Here is a 19921-nt window from a genome sequence, read left to right as displayed (position 1 = left end):
ACATGCTACGTGATCAGGTCTTTGTAGCACAATATTCATCAGTATTACAATGATGTGTGTGTCTCCTCTCTCTATCAGCTGGAGGCCCTGCCAGCTCTCTCTCCAAAGCAGATAGCAGAACTGCTGCTGATGCCCCTCACTCCACCTCCACAGAGAGATGACATCATCAACAGAGTCTTTGACCACCTCCACAACGACACCAGACTCAGAGACTTCCTCCGTGAGCTGCAGATGCTAATAAGAGGGGTACTGTCGCTACTTTAAGCACACTTTATATGATATATTTGTTTGGGCATATTTAAGTTTTACTAAACTCTGTCTGATTTTTTCTTTTCACAGGCTAACCTTGAGTGTGAGTCTTTCACAAGCATGTAAGTATCAGGAATGTTTGTGGAAAAAAATAACACCCACAATGTCCAAGTTTGTATGGTAGCAGAGTTAATTACATCTGTTTTTATTGCTCATCAAAGATTCAACAGGCTGGACAGGGCTGCTACATCTGCCCCATCTGATTTGGGACCAGTCATCAGAGACACACAGGACTCCGTGCTGGATGCTGCTCCTCCGGGTGAGTCAGAATTTAGATATGATTATGTGATTATGAGCTGTGACTCAATGTAGTATTTTTCCATGTCCTGACATCTATTGTTGGTTTTGTCTCACATCAGGTTGCAACGTCGTTCCCTTTAAGTTTGGGGTGAGAAATCTCAACGATGTCATTATATTATCATTATGTTTCAATTAAATCATTTGTATTCTTCAACAATAAATGCACTATGGTCCAAATTAAATATACATAATTGAATTCTATGAGATTGACATTATTCCGGTTCTTTCCACCAGTGCTCTATGACCCCCCCAGTCAATGGTGAGGCAGTATTTCTAACACCATATCAGATTTTGTTTGATTAACTTATAACTCAGAACGTTGATAGTAATTCATATTAATCTCCTATTGCAGAGAGCCACATCTGTGCTGGAGTGAATACGTGAGTGCTACCGCTTACCCTATAGAATAGCCATAACAAATGTAAAGACACAGTTTATTCATGCATGTCTTGTTTCCCTTCTCACAGAACTAATCTGGAACACTGCATTGCTGGCACGAATATGACCCATATGCTCTGCAACTTTACCATCCAACAGTATGCTTGCCTACCTCAGGTTTGACACTAGTCTACGTTGTGTGTATTTATGAACCCCACATTCTACATGCGACATGCTTGCTTTGATTGATTACGTTTTTGAGGTGGTGATTGAATTGATTTCCACAAATGAATGTCCTAATGTATGTGTTTCTTTGTGCCCTCTCAGAGTACCCAACTAAAACCAGAGCAACTCTCTGAGATCCTGCAATGCAAACTGTCAGGCAACATGACCTATCCCCAAAAATTGTGGAAGTTGTTCTTCACCAAATATTCTGCAATTCTTGATGAGGCTCTTCAAAGGTTTTCAAACATGGTAAAAAAACTCAAAAAGAAAGGAGGACCAAGGCACTCTTCATATACTTAATTAAAATGCCTTTATTTGTATCCATGTTCAATGGAAACAAAGTTTAAAAACTCTGATGTGTTTCGGCTGCATGGCCTTTGTCAGGGAGTACAAAGATATGATAGTACTTTTGAACAGCTCCTTTTGAAACATATTCTTTAAGAGTTTCTTGAATTTGTACTCTTTAAAAAAGATATGTCAGAAGATTGTGGGTAAAAGTCTTTATCCAAGAGAACATCTTCTGAGTTGTCTTTGTGTTCAGTCTTACCAGCCCAGCGGCCCATCCATCTCTCTGGTGCTAGATGTATTTGGGGAACTAGTAGTTGACCAGTTTAGTCAGCAAGACCTGAGAAGCCCAAACCAGACCCGCAAGTGGTTCCTGACGAATCTTCAACCCTTCCTCCCGCAAGCCTCCAGAGAGTTCCTGTCCTGTCTTAGCACCAAGAACTTCACTTGTGGGACCTACCAGATTTTGTATGTGAAAACATACATTTTATTTCAGTGTGGTTGACTATTTGCCCTCTCTTGATCTAGTACTTCAATGTGGTGTCTTTGCCTTCGCAGAGTGGAAGCTCTAGGTCGTCAACCAGCTAACCCTAACCCAGCTAACTCAGCTATGGACAGACAAAGACAGCTTTTGATCTACACTGATTTCATTGAGCCCTTCTTGAAGCACAATGACACTGAAGGTACATTTAAATAATTCTGTAACGTCAATGATACCTGAAAATGTAATTTTACTAAGCAGGGCGAAGACAAAGGAATTGTAATCAGTTAGGATAGAAAGACTGCTATTTTTCTTCAACCTTTGAAAATATTTTTTATTGTTTCAGACTCCAACTGTGTCAAAAACTCAAACAATAGCACTGACTGGCTTAAAAGGTACTTTGGGCCGTTTGTTGGTTTTGCGCCCCTAGAAGAACTCAAACGACTGCATGGAAACTTCTCAGTGGTTGGTACTAGTTCATGATCTTAACCTTTTGAACTTACTGATTCATCCAATAGTCATTTGTAACCAGTTTGAATCCATGTCCTTATTCCACTGTGTAGGTGGATGTCCTGCCTATGCTGAGCCCCAGGCAGCTGGGGGAGGTGGCCTCCACCCCTGGTCAGCTCAGAAACCCTGGAGATGTCCGCATGATACTGATTCATGTGCTTCCCAGAGATCTGGGCGAGTTCTTTGACATTGTTTCTCCAGCTGTTAAGGTATGGATGAGTGATGGTCAATTCTTATACCACTGTCTTATTCCCTATATACCTTTGCTTAGTACAATCCCCTCATTTGCTTCTGTCTTCAGGGTCTTCACCTTCCAGTGGATGTGCGTCAGGTGCTTCTCCAGCAGGTGTTTGACAATGCCAATCTATCAGATCCCTCCATCAAAGACCCTGAGGTGCTGGTGTGGTTGGGCCAGAGACTCCGCCCACTTTTACCCAACCTGACAGAGGAGCATGTGGCCCCCCTCTTCAACATCGTCAGACACAGAGACTGCAACACCAGCCAAGAAACGTAAGATCAGCACAGTGTATTATAGAAACACTAGTCATTTCCAATAATGTGATGCATGTTTGCAACTGACCTTCGTGTACACTGCATTACTGCTCTTAGTTGTGCTTGACAATGCATATCAATGGGTGCTCTTTCTGGTTTCTGTCACCTACAGAGTGGCGTTGCTGAACTCTATCCTACCATCGCTGTCCAACGGCACACAGGCTGCTGTCCAGCATCAAATAATCATGTCTCTCAGAGGTATTCACCTAGTCATCATCTCCAGTGGTGTAAAGTACATTAAGTAAAAAATAATTGAAAGTACTACTTAAGTCATTTTTGGGGGTAACTGTACTTTACTTCGCTATATTTCTAAAGAAAATGATGTACTTTTTTTATGTCATCATATCATGCAAAACTCATCATGTTTGCCTGCTTGAACGGCAATAGCTCAGATGCACACGAAAACATGAAATGACCCCAGGAATCAATAAACAAAGTTCAAGAGATGCACAAAAATGATATAACATTTAAAATGGGTGAATCTTTCCAGACAGCTGGGTGATACAACAACATATTACAATCGTAGCAAGTACATCTTTCCTCAACAAAGTACGAGTTACCAGTAACAGTACTAGTATCTCACTTTACTTCTCATGATCCTTCTCTATAATTCTAAATGCATGATCATATAGAATAATGGGTTTTATATACCATGGTCTGAGGGCTGCAGTTTTGGGCTTAGTGCTGGACCAAATGAGGAACGAGTTAATTTACACTATCTCATTGTTTGCAGAATCAACTCCACTACGTTGCTATAAGAACAACAGCTTCTTCATGTTCCTGAGACAATCCTTCCTCAACTTTACATTCCCAAAGTTGACCAACTTCCTCTCCCTTATTCCACCACAGCGGGAATCGGAGGTACAGTACATTGAACTTGTTTCAGCTGCACTTCAACTTTTGGAAAGTGTGTACTGGCCTAGAGTCACTGTGTATCCTATGCTATCTGTGTTTCCAGCTGCTCAACACCATGCATCCCTCAGAGCTCGGCACCTTCCTCAGGAAGCCAGAGGTGGTGGACAACAAGACTAAGCTCTGCACAATCTTCCAAAACTACAAAAAAACTCCTGAGTTCTTGGAAACCGTAAGGACACACTGCTGATTGTGGTCACCATTTTCAAGCACTCAGAGAAAGAGTATCCCTTTCTTAGGATTTACTGAAAGAAAAACCTCTTAAATGGTGCTTTCTCTCAGTCCTTTGACTTTGATCATAATCTGTCTGTAGGAGAATCTTCCGGATGATGTGAAGCGTCTAGTCCTGCCCTGTGTCTGGCCTTTGGCTCTGGCCACTTATGGCAAGGCTGAGGTTGACCGCTGGTTTGACAACAGACTGAGTAACTACCTGAAGTTCCTCAACAGAGACCTGCTCCAGTCCTCTGACACACTCAACGCCTCCTGCTTACCCTTCAGGAGACTGTAAGCTACCACACTGGAAATACCTTACATTTGCTGATGCTATTACACAGAAATATCTACATCATTAAACGTGAATAAAAGGAAGAAAAGTTTGATGACTGTCTGCTGTGGTTTTCACAGTGTGTCTCTACTGGGATTCAATCTCACTTTCAATGGCTCAGCCATAACTCAAGATGATGCGTACAACACCATAAAGACCTACCTCAACACAGGAAGTGAGTGTTTTAGTACTGACTAATGATTACTCCAGTTTACATTATGTATATATTTATTATTGCACTTTACACATTGCATGAATGGACATTTTTCAACTTAAGGTCTGTTACCAAAGAATATGCATAAATTCTGCTTCATGACAGATATTCCTCAAGGATGTATGCCTTTTATTAAAACAGCATACAATGGCAGCATAAATGATTTCTCACATCAAATACATTAAACACATATTTGTTGATTTCTGACTTGTAGGTTCAGCAGCACCAAAGTGTTATAGTCCCACTGACCCAAATCTCAACTCCACCGCCTGGTTCCTTAACTACATTGGTGTGTTCATCACCTTTGTGACCATTGAAGACTTCGACACGTTTGGCTCAGAGTCAACGGTAAGCCCATGCACCTGTCTGTTTTGATGAAGGGGCATCATATATTACCAAAAATATAAAACCAAAGGTTTATCTTATTGTTTGTTTTTTACAGCTACAACTATTTGCCGTGAACCCTGTCAACATTAAGTTGTTCAATTTCGCTGGAGCTCCTCAAAATCTGACTAAACGCTTTACTGAGCTTATCTTCCTGCAGAACTCCAACTTCCTCCCACTGCAGTAAGTTTTGAACAGTAGCCACTAAAATTATTGGTTTTATGTTACTAACTTACTTTATTTATTGCATTTATGTCAAGGGTATGATAACAGACAACAGTCTACATTGAATCTGAATGACGCTATGGGGAAATTGGGCATGACATTCTAATCCAAGATAGTGTTACTAAGTGTTTTATTTCATATTTTTGTTTTATTCCCATATCTTTAGGCTTCCACCACGCTTACAATGTTTTGTCCCAGCCTCAGCTTACTCTAAGCTCAATGAGTCAGAGAGTGTGGTTGTTCTGGGCAACCTGAACCAATCCTGTACTAACGTGGACTCAGAGGTGAGCACCGTCAGGATCGATCTCCATTTTTGTTACATCTTAACCTTAGACCTGTGTTTTGAACATATGGAAATGAAATGTTACAGTACGAGCAATTATTTCCATGTGATCACAATCCATTGATTGGTTAAATGATACTGTTACCTAATCTTCGCTGATGTCATTTCCTTCCAGATTTCTTCCGCACTGGCATCGAATATCCAAAGTGTCAGTCCGGGATCAATCACGGCCTTGGGCCCGCAGATCACAAGTCTGACCACTGGACAGATCACTAAAGCCCCGCCCAGTGTGATTTTACAATCCCTGGGTACTCTGAGCAGTGTTTCTGGATGGAACTTGGGACAGTCCTTGTCCATCATACAGATTCTCATCACCCAAAACTTCCAGGTGATTCACTTCTTAATAGGTTTATTGCTGGTGGCCTATTGGTTGTGAGCATCATTCACAACCATGATTCATGCTTTAAACCATTCCATCCTCTCTACTTCCAATGTAGAGGATATTTCATAATTTAATGTTCTCTTTCTTCAGATAAGCAATAGCGACAGTCTAATAAAACTGGGCTCTTTAGTGGGAGGTCTTCCTACCCAAACACTCATCGCAATACCCGCGCAGCAGGTTCTAACAACATCCGCCAACCCAAAATTTGTTACCAACATGCTGACTGCTCCAACAATTGTGCAACAGATCTATGTTAATAAGGTTTGTACTTGGCCAGCTAACAGTAGCTAGACTAACTGATGTGAAGTAGGCGTTATGAGTTTCCCTCCCAATATTTCTACATACCTGATTTAAATGTGTTATGAAAAAATCAAGGGTAATCAATCATAATAACAGTATTCATTTTGAAATGTTGACATGTTTTTGTATTACTTATTCAGATCATCACAGTCGACATGAAACCAACGGAACTGTTAGTCAATGTCCCAGATGAAATGGCAACCGAAATTCCCAGGAATCTACTGAATTTCCCAACAACTGGAAATCAAACACTCACTGCTCTGAACATCAACAAGAAAAAATGGAAACCTCAGCAGGTATTGAGGGGTTTGTAGTATTCAAAAGCTGTGTAGACCTTCAATATTTACACGATTATACAGTGGTGAACATGTGTATTATACGTCTATAAATGTTTCTGCACCTCTGTTTCTCTCTGTTTCATTTATAGGCTGTGCTGTTCTTTGATACAGTAGCAAATGGATTGAACACGCCTGATGAGTAAGTGTAACAGTGTTTAGAGAATGTTGGTCCTGACCAATAGCTGAGCAGAAATCCTACATGTATCATTTTCACATGGGGATACATTTTTATTATGTACTTGAACAACAATTGGTTAAAAAATACATTTATAGTTCCTGTATTAACTCTAATGAACGTACTGCATTGATTTCTTTGTAGCCTTTCTGAGTACGTGCTTCAAGGATTCACTTGCTCTCGTGTCCAGACTTTCACCAAAACAAAAATTCAACATCTCATCAGAGCTTGCAGACGTAGGGCCGGTCGGAGAAAGGTGGTTCTCAAGGAGACACAGGTGAATATTAAAAATACAACTTTTTCTACATAAACTAAAGGGCCCTACTCAATCAAAACCGGTAGCCAGGCCTCCAGATTACATTGTTAATGTGCCTGTATGAATTATAACTGCTTTTATTTATTTTTCATGGCTACATGAATCCAAGCATGTATTCTCTCAGCACAAGCATGACAATAGTTACTGGAAACCCAGTAACTGAATATATATTGAATATGTTTCTCTGTTTTCAAGGAGCTTATTGTACAGACATATGAGAAAGTAACATGTTGTTTTACAGCTAACATGCATGTGGAACAACATCAAAGGTGAAAGTCCTCAAGATTTTGACAACTATCCATCAGATATGTTGCTGTATTACAGGTAAGTTGGTCATGTCACTGACATTGTAAAATGCATTGTAAATGACGGTAACTCATGTTAGATGAACTATTTACTGTTCATTTATTACGCTGACATAACCAAATGAAAATGCCATATAAATGAACCAGAAAGACAATGTCAACTGTTTGTCTCTTTCTCCAGCTACACCAACATACAACAGCCCAACTGCAGCTCCTACTTCACTGAAACAGGAAGAGCAGACTTCTCCGTCCTGTCCAGCACGTTGGATGGAAGAAAAGTTGATCTACTGAACAATGCCAAAAAGTGCCTGGTGAGTTATGTATTCAAGACGAAAGACACAAGTTTCTGACTGAATGTTTAAAAGCAGTGATTATGACAACATTTGATTTATTCCAGAACATCAAAGGGACACAGCTCAGTCGAGATAATCTCGAGGTCCTGGGCAACATGGCATGTACTCTGGATGCGAACTACATTCAGAGCTCTGACTCTTACATCCTGGAGAAACTAAAGAACTGCAATGACTTCTCAGATCAGCAGATTACAGCTATGGAGACTGTTATCTGCAGTGGCAACACCACATATGGGTTTGTCACATTACTGATATCGGAGCTGTGCTGATTTGTATTCGTGTAGATACACAAAAAATGAAAAATCAATGCATTTTTGTCTATTGATTTTTTCTTAATAAGTCTGTCTTTATTCTTATCTGTTCAGAAACCCAAGCACATGGACTGAAAAAACTCTAGAGCAGCTTGACATTCTTCCACTGTACTTAACAGAGAACTTCTGGAAACACATCAGCACGGTATGCTATACATGACAATTGCGTAGCACTTTGACAATATGTTGTATTCAAATCAAATCAAATTGTATTTGTCACACGCGCCGAATAGAAAATCAATCACATTTATTTATAAAGCCCTTCTTACATCAGCTGATGTCACAAAGTGCTGTACAGAAACCCAGCCTAGACCCCCAAACACCAAGCAATGCAGGTGTAGAAGCACGGTGGCTAGGAAAAACTCCCTAGAATACAACAGGTGTAGAAGCACGGTGGCTAGGAAAAACTCCCTAGAATACAACAGGTGTAGAAGCACGGTGGCTAGGAAAAACTCCCTAGAATACAACAGGTGTAGAAGCACGGTGGCTAGGAAAAACTCCCTAGAATACAACAAGTGTAGAAGCACGGTGGCTAGGAAAAACTCCCTAGAATACAATAGGTGTAGACCTTACCGTGAAATGCTTACTTACAAGCCCTTAACCAATAATGCAGTTTGAAGAAAATAGAGTTAAGAAAATGTTTACTAATTAACTAAAGAAATGTAAAAAATAAAAAGTAACACAAAATAACAATAATGAATATACATGGGGTACCAGTACCGAGTCAATGTGCGGGGGTACAGATTAGTCGAGGTAATTTGTACATGTAGGTAGGGGTAAATTGACTATGCATAGATATTAACAGCGAGTAGCAGCAGTGTAGTCAGGGTGGCCATTTGATTAATTGTTCAGCTGTCTTATGGCTTGGGGGTAGAAGCTGGTAAGGAGCCTTTTGGACCTAGACTTGGCTCTCCGTTACCGCTTGCCGTGCGGTAGCAGAGAGAACAGTCTATAACTTGGGTGACTGGAGTCTTTGACAATTTTTTGGGCCTTCATCTGACACCGCCTAGTATATAGGCACTGGACGGCAGGAAGCTCCCCTATCTTTTAAATGACATAATTTGAGTGACATCATTTGAGATTGTTACCCATCAAAATTTGAAAAGCTCTCATTTACCTTATATGCGTTTCTTATTTCTTAATGTGTTCTCTTTTGACTGAAACAGCGGAATAAAAGCACGTTCCTGAAGAAATTCATGAAAAGACTACGTACAAACAAGACAATGAAGAGGAAACTGAAGAAGCTGTTCAAAGAATGCACCAATTCTTTGAGATCCAAACGAAGCACTGGTAGGTTTAAATAATACCAGGTCAATATAGCTGTTCTGTGGTTTTAATAGTGGAGGCTCCTTTATGACATGAATGATCACATTTCTTTTCAATACTTGTCTATTTAGTAAATGCATGTCCAGACTCCCTTGGCAACATTACTCAAGTGACCATAAGCAATGACGCGTTCCCCTTTGGGTATGACACCACCACGTTCAACCACTGTCTGAGCGCCCAAGTAGTAATGGACAATCTGGCCAGCCTGACTGAGAAGGTAGATGATGATGACATGCAAAAGGTCCTTTTGGAGAAGCTACACCAGGTATAAAACTTTACTCACACAAAACAGGAAATCACAACAGATTTCAAACTCACAGGTTGCCAAGAGGTGGTCATTCAGTAACAGCTCTTTATGGTGTGGTCTTGTCCACTAGGCGTACCCCAACGGTCTCTCAGACCAGCAGGTTCAGGTGCTTGGGTCGGTGTCTCGCGTGGCTTCCATGGAGCAGATTAACAAGTGGAACATCACTACAGTGGACACACTAGCAGCACTGATGGACAATGGCAATGGAGAATGGGACTCCGCCAAAGTAGGGATGTTTAACTTTACATCAACAATGTCTTTAAATGGTGTTTTTTTTTTAAACATGATAAACATTTTACTTCTAAAAGGTGTGCATTTAAATGTATCTTTCATCTTCCTTTTTCCATTTCAGGCCAAAGTTATTGTCACCAAGTTCTTAAGTGCTGGCAATTCGCTTGGTGCCTCTGAACTGAATTCAATTGGAGGGCCTAACCTGTGCGCACTGGACCTCAGTGTGTTGCAAGGCATCAGAAATGACAGTCTCCGGTAAGATCATCTACAGATCTTGCTGTGTGAGAGAGTTACCTTGTGGTCAAGTCATGCAAGTCACTCCACTTCACATTTATCTTTGTTGTGCTCTTGCAGTGGTTGACTTCAACAGAGTATCCAGGCCTAAACGCTCCTTAAATGATGTTGGAACATTTTCATATGCTTTTTTTGGTTGCGTGTTCATAGTTAGTGTTTTTCTTGTGCCTTCTGAACACAACAGAGCTGCAGATGCTCTGGAAATCACTAACTGTTCCTCAGCACATAAGAAGGCCTTCTTTGCAGTAGCTGAGATCGCCTTTCCTATCAACTTCTTCAAAACCCGCGCCACTGCAGATCAGCTAACATCCTACCAGCTCATTCAGACATACCTGGGTAAGGGCTCCCTTTTCTGCATACATACAGAAAAAATATGGTTTCTTGGATGTCCTGTAATAAATGTGATTTAAACGATTTAGTTCACTCGGGCTGTGACATTAGAGAACACTTGTGCCACCCCAGTCCTCATTCTCACCATGTTTGTTGCCCTTTTTAAGGAGGTGCCAATATCACCTACATACGGAGTCTGTCTAGGGTCAATATTAGCATGGACATCAACACTTTTATTGGTTTGGATTCAGCTGTCGTCCAGGTATGTGCTCATTCCCGTAACCATAGCATTCATCAATGACCTGTGATGGCAGTGACTCATATTCATTGTCATCTATCATTTTTTTTGTAATTCTCTGCCTCTAAATAGGCTCTTAGTGTGAGTGAAGTGTCTGGACTCCTCGGCTCCAACCTAAATGACCTGAAAACCTTTGAGAATAACACTGTAGTGCACAACTGGGTCTCAAAGCAGTTCCAGTCTGAGCTTGACAAGCTGGGTATCGGTCTGACCGGAGGAAGGGTGGATTCAAACACCACCCCCATGGCAACAAATACTGCCATCACCATCACCAATACAACTTCCGGTAAGGTGTCAAATGTTGCATTAATGGTTAGCATGCTTCGCCAGTGCTAAATCCATTTTAAAATGTGATTCCATTAGAACGTGTACAAATAATTTGGTTGCAAGGAGGGAAATTAGTTATCTGTAATGTACCGTAAACATAATTTTACTTATAATGTATAGGAATGTGTTTGGGAACAGACAGTAACAGTAATGACAGAAGACATGCAGATCTTAACCTTGTTATTCTGTTCTCTCTCTCCTTATCTTTTAGGCCAGAGCAGAGGCACATATCCAGCCCCTCTGCTTTTCCTGTTGGGTCTCTTGTTCATTGCAGTGCAAATGTAGATTCTAACATTGCAATAGAACATTATAATTTAGACCAGGTTGCATAATTATCATATCACGTCATAATACTACATCTCTTTTTGTAATCTATTTTTAAAGAAGACATTAACGCTGACATTATATTTGACAGCCAAATGAGTGCAGTATGCAATAAATATGCCATATAATATAGTGTTTTATCAATTCCATTGCTCCAATTGTATTTTCTATTGGTTAATCATTAATATTAATATATCTACTGTAGGTTTTTTATCAACTACTTAATTTTTATATATATATATGTTTTTTTCATTTTGTATGTTGGGAATGGGAAAGAAATACACATTAATATGAGGGTGTTCTGTTGGTTTTTTTGTTGTTTTTTTCACCTTTATTTAACCAGGTAGGCCAACTTAGAACAAGTTCTCATTTACAACTGCGACCTGGCCAAAATAAAGCAAAGCAGTGCAACACAAACAACAACAACACAGAGATACACATGGAATAAACAAACATACAGTCAATAACACAATAGAAAAAGTCTATACAATATACAGTGTGTGCAAATGGTGTAAGGAGGTAAGGCAATAAATAGGCCACAGTAGCGAAGTGTGTTTTACTAAGAAGGGCCACTTTAACCTGCCGGAAATGCTTTTCTCAAAGAAAGGGAGAAAGATGTGACTTTTCAATTAAAATGAAAAGGTGTCCAATTTGATTTTCTAGTTTTATATTTGCTCGTCAATGTCATTATTATTTACGGACCATGGTTTTATTTTGTTAATTTGATGGTTCACAATAGTGATAGGCCTAAGAAACTGCATGGGTCAATCAGGATTAAAGAAATCAAATGCGTTCGACATCCATCAGCAAGTGAAAATACCAGAGAAGAAGAGGCCCAACTCGGCGGAAAATATTTCTCCCTGCAGCAGGTGGCGTCTTTCGTTGTTTCGCCCACCATGCAAGGAGTTTTTGTATAGAGGTTAATGAGATGGTCGAATTTGTTCATCAACAAAAAAGAATTGCTTATTTTCTACGTGAGGTTTATTTGGTCGAATATAACTTTCTTAAATTGTTACGAGTGTACTGATATAAGTAGGACACGTGACATCCCGGCAACTTTGAGAAAAAAACACTTTATATAGGAGTTATCTCGAGATGGCTATGCATCTTCATTGTATGTGGCTAGTAGCGGTCTCCAATGAATACAGGCGGTTTACGTCAACAATCCTCATGGAAATGTATCCACCAATCCAAAGAAAGGATAGGCGGGAGCTAGACAGCCCTCGGTGCCGCTTTGTGAAAAACGACTCCCATTGTCATGTATAATTAATAAGCAATAATGCACGAGGAGGTGTGGCATATGGCCAATATACCACGGCTAAGGGCTGTTCTTAACAAGACGCAACGCGGAGTGCCTGGACACAGCCCGTAGCCGTGGTATATTGGCCATATATCACAAACCCCGGAGGAGCCTTATTGCTATTATAAACTGATTACCAGTCTGATATACCATGGCTTTCAGCCATTCATAATTCAGGGCTCAAACCACCTAGTTTATCATCTTTGATAATACCCACTGTTAGCACGACGTGTGCTTTTATTTAGAAATGTTTAAATATTTTATTGTATTTTTATTATTAACGACAAAATCGATATAAAAAGTACATGTCGGAACACAAGTCTATATATAAACAATATACAAAAGACAAATGTTGAAATCAACATCCCGGATATTGGTCACAATTACGTCAAAGGTCACACGAAATATTTTTTTATAACGAACTCGTTTGAAAGTGTTCATTCGCAGATGGCATGGACCACGGACAAATTTCAGTAGAAAATAAGAAAAGTCCTCCTATCAAAGTTCTTTCCAGCCAACTCCGAGAGGGAAAAGATAACCGATTGAATGGCAAGCTCGAATTTAATATAAAAAGACTAGGACAATGGAAAAACACTGCACTTGTAGTCTCTGTGGTTTGGATGCAAGGGACAATACTGGAAGTTCGGTCGGATCACAACACGGTGCTTCTTTTGGACGAGACAGGGACATTCGTTGTCAATGGCGTCAACAACATTCCTAAAGGCAACCCATGCCTACTTCAGGGTGAGATTCACTTTTATTTTCCTTCTAGCTGCAGCTAAAATATGTACAACATTTAACAAAACCCTTGATTTGTTACCCCGATTTTACACAGGTAACTATGTAATGGTGATGGGAATGATCCAGGCACTCTCTCCAGAACCTGTCCTGCGCGCGGTAAAGATGGCAGACCTCTCTGAACGCGCTGCGATTCACAGAAGAATGTGGAAGTTGGAGGTGGAAGACCTTCAGCAAACGCTCACGTAGAAAGAAGCCTAAGCAGCATGTTGCTATCAATGCCTGTTTGTTTTCATTCATTATTTTTAGCAAAATGTAAATACTGCTACTGGTTTTGAGCGGTTTCAGGCCTGCCTGATATTTCATTGGCAAAGGTAATGGACCATAGCATAGAAGTACGTGCCCAACACCGTTTATGATAGAAAGTGCATTATATGCATATATTATAGCCTAACACGGTCTATGATAGGCTATCATTAAGCAATAAAGCACGAGGGGGGTGTGGTATATGGCCAATATACCATGGCTAAGGGCTGTTTTGTCATTCGGGTCAGCCAATCAGCATTCAGGGCTCGAATGTTTATAATACATACATATAACACTAAACATGTCATAAGTGCTGGAAGAGGGGGTATGATGAAGAAAAAAAAGCTAGTCCAGGCAAGAAAGCACAAACAAAAGACATAATGAACAATGATCTAATTTGGTGGTAAAATGATCTCATTTATTTGTGCTTATGTCATGCATACACATTGAAAAAGTGCCATTAAGTGAATTCTACAGAAGCACACAATTGTATGTGTTGAATGAAAATAAACAAATAGGGCCTATACAATCAATAACACCCTTGTGAATCCATGGACTTGGGAATGCTCAAAGGTGCCTGGATTTCAATCAAAACATCCTGAAATAAGACTTCTTCCGCAGCATAACTTAGAGCAAAACCAGTCATTCATTCAAACTAAAGGCATTTAGGCCTAAGACAACAAGTAGGGCAGTTTGTACGATGAGCTTGCTTACTTACCAGTAACCATCACAATAAGACTGTATTAAAAGGTAGTCTTAACAGGTAGTCATATTGCAGTTTGATTACATATAGATCCTATGAAAATGTACAATCACAATATCGACCAGTCTTACCTCTAATCCCACCAACATTGTGTGCACATTACTATTCAAACTGACATATATACAATTATATAATAAAATCCTTCATTTGAAAGTGCAATATTGACAAGTTATCTAGTGGACAAAGCTCTTAATAAAGGTAATAGATGTATATAGATCACTCAATTCTGCTCTTCAAAGACATTTCCATTGCATTTTCTTGAAATGGTTCCCCTCTAATCAGGGACTGATTTAGACCTGGGACACCAGGTGTGCAATTCATTATCAGGTAGAACAGAACCAGCAGGCTCGGACCTCATAGCTTAAAGAGTTGAGTACCCCTGATATAGACTACATGATGACCATCATCAAAATATGCATGTTTAACATGATTGTTTAGCCTCTGACAGCATTTGTAATTAGACAATTCAAGATAGAGACAAGCTGCAAGATTGCATGCTCAATAGAGACTACTCTTTTTCAAAAGACATAATCAAAGCCGTTTGTGTTCTCCAAGGACGTTGTTGCAGTTCGGACATCGATGTGTCACATCCTTCAAACCATCCACACAAAAAGGAAGCAGGCAACAGCCATAGATGCAACTACAAAAAACAAAAGATCAGATAATGCATTATGCAGCCCATACAAAACGGGACTTTTCATGACTATGAACAACAATGCACTGCAGGGGGACTCTCGATAAATTAATCTTACCCGAAAATGAACAGGCCAGCACATGTTAACCAGGCCATTGTTCCAGAGGTGTGCTCCAGCCGAGTGATCACCATCTGGGCACATGCAGGGCAATGAGTCTGCACTGGAAGATCCCCAAACACCACACCCGGCTGGACGTAAATGGTCTGAACTGACACTGAAGAACAAAGAATGTTAAACACCAAACAGGAAATTAAAAGCGAAAGTTCATTATGTAGCCTCCTAGGGATTAGCTAGGTCCCTTGCACAGGTCACTGTTAATCAAGACCTATCAGACTCCAAAACTATTATGTTAAGAGTGCAAAGCAAACCAATAGTCAAAAATAGGGAATAGGCTACTTGAGATGGTTTGAAACCAAAAGAGTGCATTCTGGATGGACCAGTTTGAGCTGTCTCAAGCCAAGTGTGTCAAGAGAGTTCAACCTATGAGGGAACAGCATAGTGAAAAGTGAAAACAAGATTTTATTTACCTATTGGACTGGTAGTACTGTGAGCCGTTGGTTGATATATTTGATTATATGGCTGTGTTGGGTATGGACACTGTGCAGATTTGGTGTAGGCAGGAGGAAGCACCGTCCCCTGGTACTGAGGACCCAATGATTCTTCATAGGAAGGTGGCTGAGGGAGCCCCACAAATCCACCTGTCTCCATTGGTGGTGCACTTGCCATGTCTTTCTTATCAATCATCAACCAAAAAAATAAATAATTACATTTATATTGCAATGACCAGGAGTCGATAGATTAATCATTTCTTAGCACATTTTGTAAATAAACTACAATCAGATAGCCAGGTCTACATGGCTTCAGTCACAGCTGTAACAGGCTGTAAGGTTAGCTAATAATACCTTAATCCTATTACATGGCTCTTTTAAAACCAACGTTATACAACAGGTATACAAGAGTCATGAAACATGATAACATTACTAACCCTTGTGCTCTGCTGAATTTTGTTTTTGCATCCATTGTGGTATGGGTCAGATTGACCCGCACAGTTTAAACACACTCTAGACAGTCAAAGAATCAAGTAAAAACAGCTAAAACTTTATTTTGTCTTGTCAGACCTTTCAGAAAGAAGAAATACAAGAACATTTCATTTCAAATACTCTATATTTAAGAGCTATTTTGTTAAACATATTTCCTTTCTCAAAAACAAGCATTTTCTGTTTGGAGCTCATTTTTCAGTGTCAGAGATCTGCTGCACTCGCGCTTAGGAGAAGCTTGGGATAGCTCCTTTTCACCGAAACATAATTATAGAAGTGCCACCAGAACCAGTCAAAACAAAATACACAGAAGACACTTGTTTATTTTGGACATGTGCAAATATCTATACACATGAAAGCCTCCGGGTCAAAATGACCCACAACATGTTTGTATACTAAATCTACTCAAGACATTCCACAACACACCAGTGTCCACATTATGAAGTTAGGTTCATGACCCTAAATGAGGAAAAGTAATTTAATTTAATGGAGAAAAAGAGGTTAACTAAGTTAGTACTTTAGAGAACTCAAAAGTGGAAATGAGTCAAATTGAACCGCAACATAATAGGAGGGTTAATGACATTAACTACTATGCTAGTCAGGTAACGTTAGTTTGATTAAGGGAACAGTTAACGTTAGTCATGTAACGTTAACTCAAGACTCCAGTCTGGCTAGTCTATATTATAGCTAGCTAATCTAGCTAGTACGGTAGGAAACTAATTTAGCTAGCTAATTTAGCTATAATACTAAACAAACTTGTCAGGACAAGACCGAACTTCGAAAGCTAGTCAAAACATCTGTGGCCAGTGGCACCTGTGAAATACTATAACGTTAGGCCCACGGGCCCATGTTACTGCAATTACTCAACTGTCTTGCTAGCTACGCAAATAACAGTAATTTTAGTTAGCTACAACTCGGTTATCTAACTAAATTACCATTAGTCAAGACGAGACAGAGGCGTCGTCGATGGCTGTCAAAAACATAAGGGCTTGCTAGCTAATACTCATATTTACGGGAGCTCAAGGCGTCAGTGTACTGTAGTTACATACTTTTTAGAAGACAAACACTTAAACTAACTAGCTTTTCCTTACCTAGCGACAGTAAAGTTGGCTGATTAACCTGCTTCTTTGGCGTCCAAACAAAATGCTACTTTACAGTAGCTTGAGCCAATTTCCAGGAACAAGCAGCCTGTATGTATCACGTGATATTTTGGCGTGTCTACCAGTACTTGCATGACACCACCACATAACATTGAACTATGACTGATATGAGACCGACAAGGTAACACATTAGCAAATCTATGAGCTCCTATAACTATTTAACCTTTGAAAATTATGTCCATAGACAAACATAAGTGATATATATATTTAAATTTACATATTGTCAGTGAAGATAATCTAGCTACTACTGTTGCTTTAAAATAGAGCTTGACAGCACAAATAACATTTGTTTCGATATATTGTGCATCACATGGTCTAATTTCCTGCACTGAAACAGGGGCCTTGAAGTTCGGGTTTTGAGTGGGTGGCTACTAGTGTATTTAATGCACTGGATCTTATATATTGATACAGGCAGGGCTGTTGCTGCATAGCACATTGATGAAGACACGCGATCGCGTCGTCTGTTTCAATGGAATGGTAAGGAATCTCACCTAGTGCGTCCTGATTCTCGTTAGGACCCGATGTATCATGCATGTACATACATAAATGCGTATTAATGTGCAATGATTCGGCGTGCACAGTTAAAACATATGCGTTAGCATTGATGGCATAAAGGCGTTCCGTTCATAGTTCATTATTGCATACGCTATTATGCAGAATATAGCGTATAGATAATATATGATTACCTACCACAGGGTGGTAGGCTATCAACTTAATTTTGTATCAATACATTATTTCAAGCTTTTTGCTTCTTTGGTGGATTTGGAGGTTAGATTCTGTGTTGAGTCCTATTACATAGGTCTATGGTTGAGTCAGCAGATGTCTGCCGAAAATGTATTGTAAACAGATTCAGATGTGCAGATACAAGCACTAACAACAGGGTTTATTTTGTTATTTTTTGTTAGTTAAATACTCAACATTATTTGCTTTTTGTGACCCCCAGGTCTCCCAAGCAGAACCGTAAGACGCCAAAATCAGCAAGGGATCATACCACGCAGTCCTTGTCAAGTCCCTTGTTCTGTGATAATGCTCTGAGTCACCTTCCTGTTGCAACATGTACATCACAGACCACAGCCCCACTACTGGGGTGGTGACAATCGTAGTGATCCTCATTGCTGTTGCTGCCCTCGGTGTTCTCATCTGCGGATGTTGGTGCTACCTGCACCTGCAGCGGATTGGCCAGTCTGAAGATGAGGAGAGTATTGTAGGAGAGGGCGAGACCAAGGAGCCCTTCCTGATGGTACAGTACTCCACCCGGGGCCCTCACGTCGAGCACAAAACCAAGCTCACCCACAACGGCACTGAGAATCACACTTAACTGAGTCATTAAGAAACCGTGGTCATCACCTAATATTAACCAAGAGGATCACCTCATTCACATTTCCTGCTGATCATCATCTTTCATCACGCCATTGAAGGATGATAAACGGACTGCAGCTCAATGTCAATGTCTTAGGAAATGTGATATTTTTGTTTCTCATTCCACTGTGGATCTCAGTCAGGATGTGAGGTTGTGAACAGTTAATTGTTATGTTTCTTAAGTGTACATATTTTGAACACAAAAATGTACATTGATTGATGTTGATAGTTGTTGTTAACTCAGCAATCCACTACTGAATTGTGATGGTAGACACAAGACAGCGCTCTGAACAAATGAGTGGGAAAAACCTTCTTCAGAGCTTGTTGGAAGAATGTATGACAAATTGATGACAAAACAATTCACTTAATATCAAGTTGCTCATATTATTTTAAATTAGCTTAATTTGTTTGTTTATTTTGCATAGTTGAACTTGGTTTTGTTTACCTTCAGTATTCAAATGTGAGTTAATAGCCATTCTAATAATTTGCTAAATGCCAAATTTGTCCAAAGATACAAAGTGTGATTCACTGCCTAATTTATGTCTCTTGTTGCTGCTACTTACTAAATAATCTAGTGTACAAAATACTGTTTCTTTTCTCCTGTGGTTGCACAGGCAACCACTCAACTAAAACCAGTCACTGAAAGGGTAATTTTCCTTTGATAAACAATCATATTTCACAAGCACAACAGGGTCCAGGGTCTGAGTTTTAGTGAGGTCCACACTCTAAAATACTATTTGGAGAACAGCAAAAATGTGGCCATGATTACTACACCTTTAGATAGCTGGCTAGACTAATTTAACAATCTAAAAAAAAATGTAATTGACATGGGCTAATTGAGTGACAGTCAGTGAGTGACATATAAGAAGAGGGAAACTGCTGATGCACGACCAAGTTCGAAGTTGCCCCTTGTGTATTCTAACTCTCAACAGTAAGTTGAGACCCCAACTGTTCCTAAAGAAATTCGAGATTATTATGTATTTT

The 19921-nt window shown here is 39.9% G+C and overlaps 3 protein-coding genes across 5 annotated transcripts; 2 read left to right on the top strand and 1 right to left on the bottom strand.

Annotated features, from left to right (window-relative positions):
* The first annotated feature begins 13258 nt into the window (after positions 1-13258).
* Positions 13259-14135, top strand: LOC120034065 (recQ-mediated genome instability protein 2-like). The gene is made up of 2 exons (XM_038980483.1): positions 13259-13623; positions 13715-14135. Exons 1-2 carry the CDS (start codon positions 13332-13334, stop codon positions 13864-13866), a joined length of 444 nt encoding a protein of 147 aa, XP_038836411.1. The 5' UTR covers positions 13259-13331; the 3' UTR covers positions 13867-14135.
* A 179-nt stretch (positions 14136-14314) lies between these two features.
* litaf (lipopolysaccharide-induced TNF factor) lies at positions 14315-17638 on the bottom strand. Of its 2 annotated transcripts, none has more exons than XM_038980481.1 (4): positions 17510-17638; positions 15909-16109; positions 15439-15595; positions 14315-15326 (listed from the first exon to the last, which is right to left on the bottom strand). In XM_038980481.1, exons 2-4 carry the CDS (start codon positions 16105-16107, stop codon positions 15218-15220), a joined length of 465 nt encoding a protein of 154 aa, XP_038836409.1. In that variant the 5' UTR covers positions 16108-16109; positions 17510-17638; the 3' UTR covers positions 14315-15217. The 2 variants fall into 2 exon arrangements, with proteins under 2 accessions (XP_038836409.1, XP_038836410.1); XM_038980482.1 differs by having other exon boundaries at positions 15909-16113; positions 17510-17636.
* Positions 17283-19521, top strand: LOC120034066 (stannin-like). Of its 2 annotated transcripts, XM_038980484.1 has the most exons (3): positions 17283-17699; positions 17990-18055; positions 18522-19521. In XM_038980484.1, the coding sequence occupies exon 3, from the start codon at positions 18633-18635 to the stop codon at positions 18894-18896; it is 264 nt and encodes an 87-aa protein (XP_038836412.1). In that variant the 5' UTR covers positions 17283-17699; positions 17990-18055; positions 18522-18632; the 3' UTR covers positions 18897-19521. The 2 variants fall into 2 exon arrangements, with proteins under 2 accessions (XP_038836412.1, XP_038836413.1); XM_038980485.1 differs by lacking the exon at positions 17990-18055.
* Positions 19522-19921: the final 400 nt, after the last annotated feature.

The sequence above is a fragment of the Salvelinus namaycush genome, chromosome 41, assembly GCF_016432855.1.
Source record: "Salvelinus namaycush isolate Seneca chromosome 41, SaNama_1.0, whole genome shotgun sequence".
NCBI classification, from domain to species: Eukaryota; Metazoa; Chordata; class Actinopteri; order Salmoniformes; family Salmonidae; genus Salvelinus; species Salvelinus namaycush.
The sequence above is the reverse complement of the archived record's forward strand: the minus strand, read 5'-3'. Positions and strand labels throughout refer to the sequence as shown.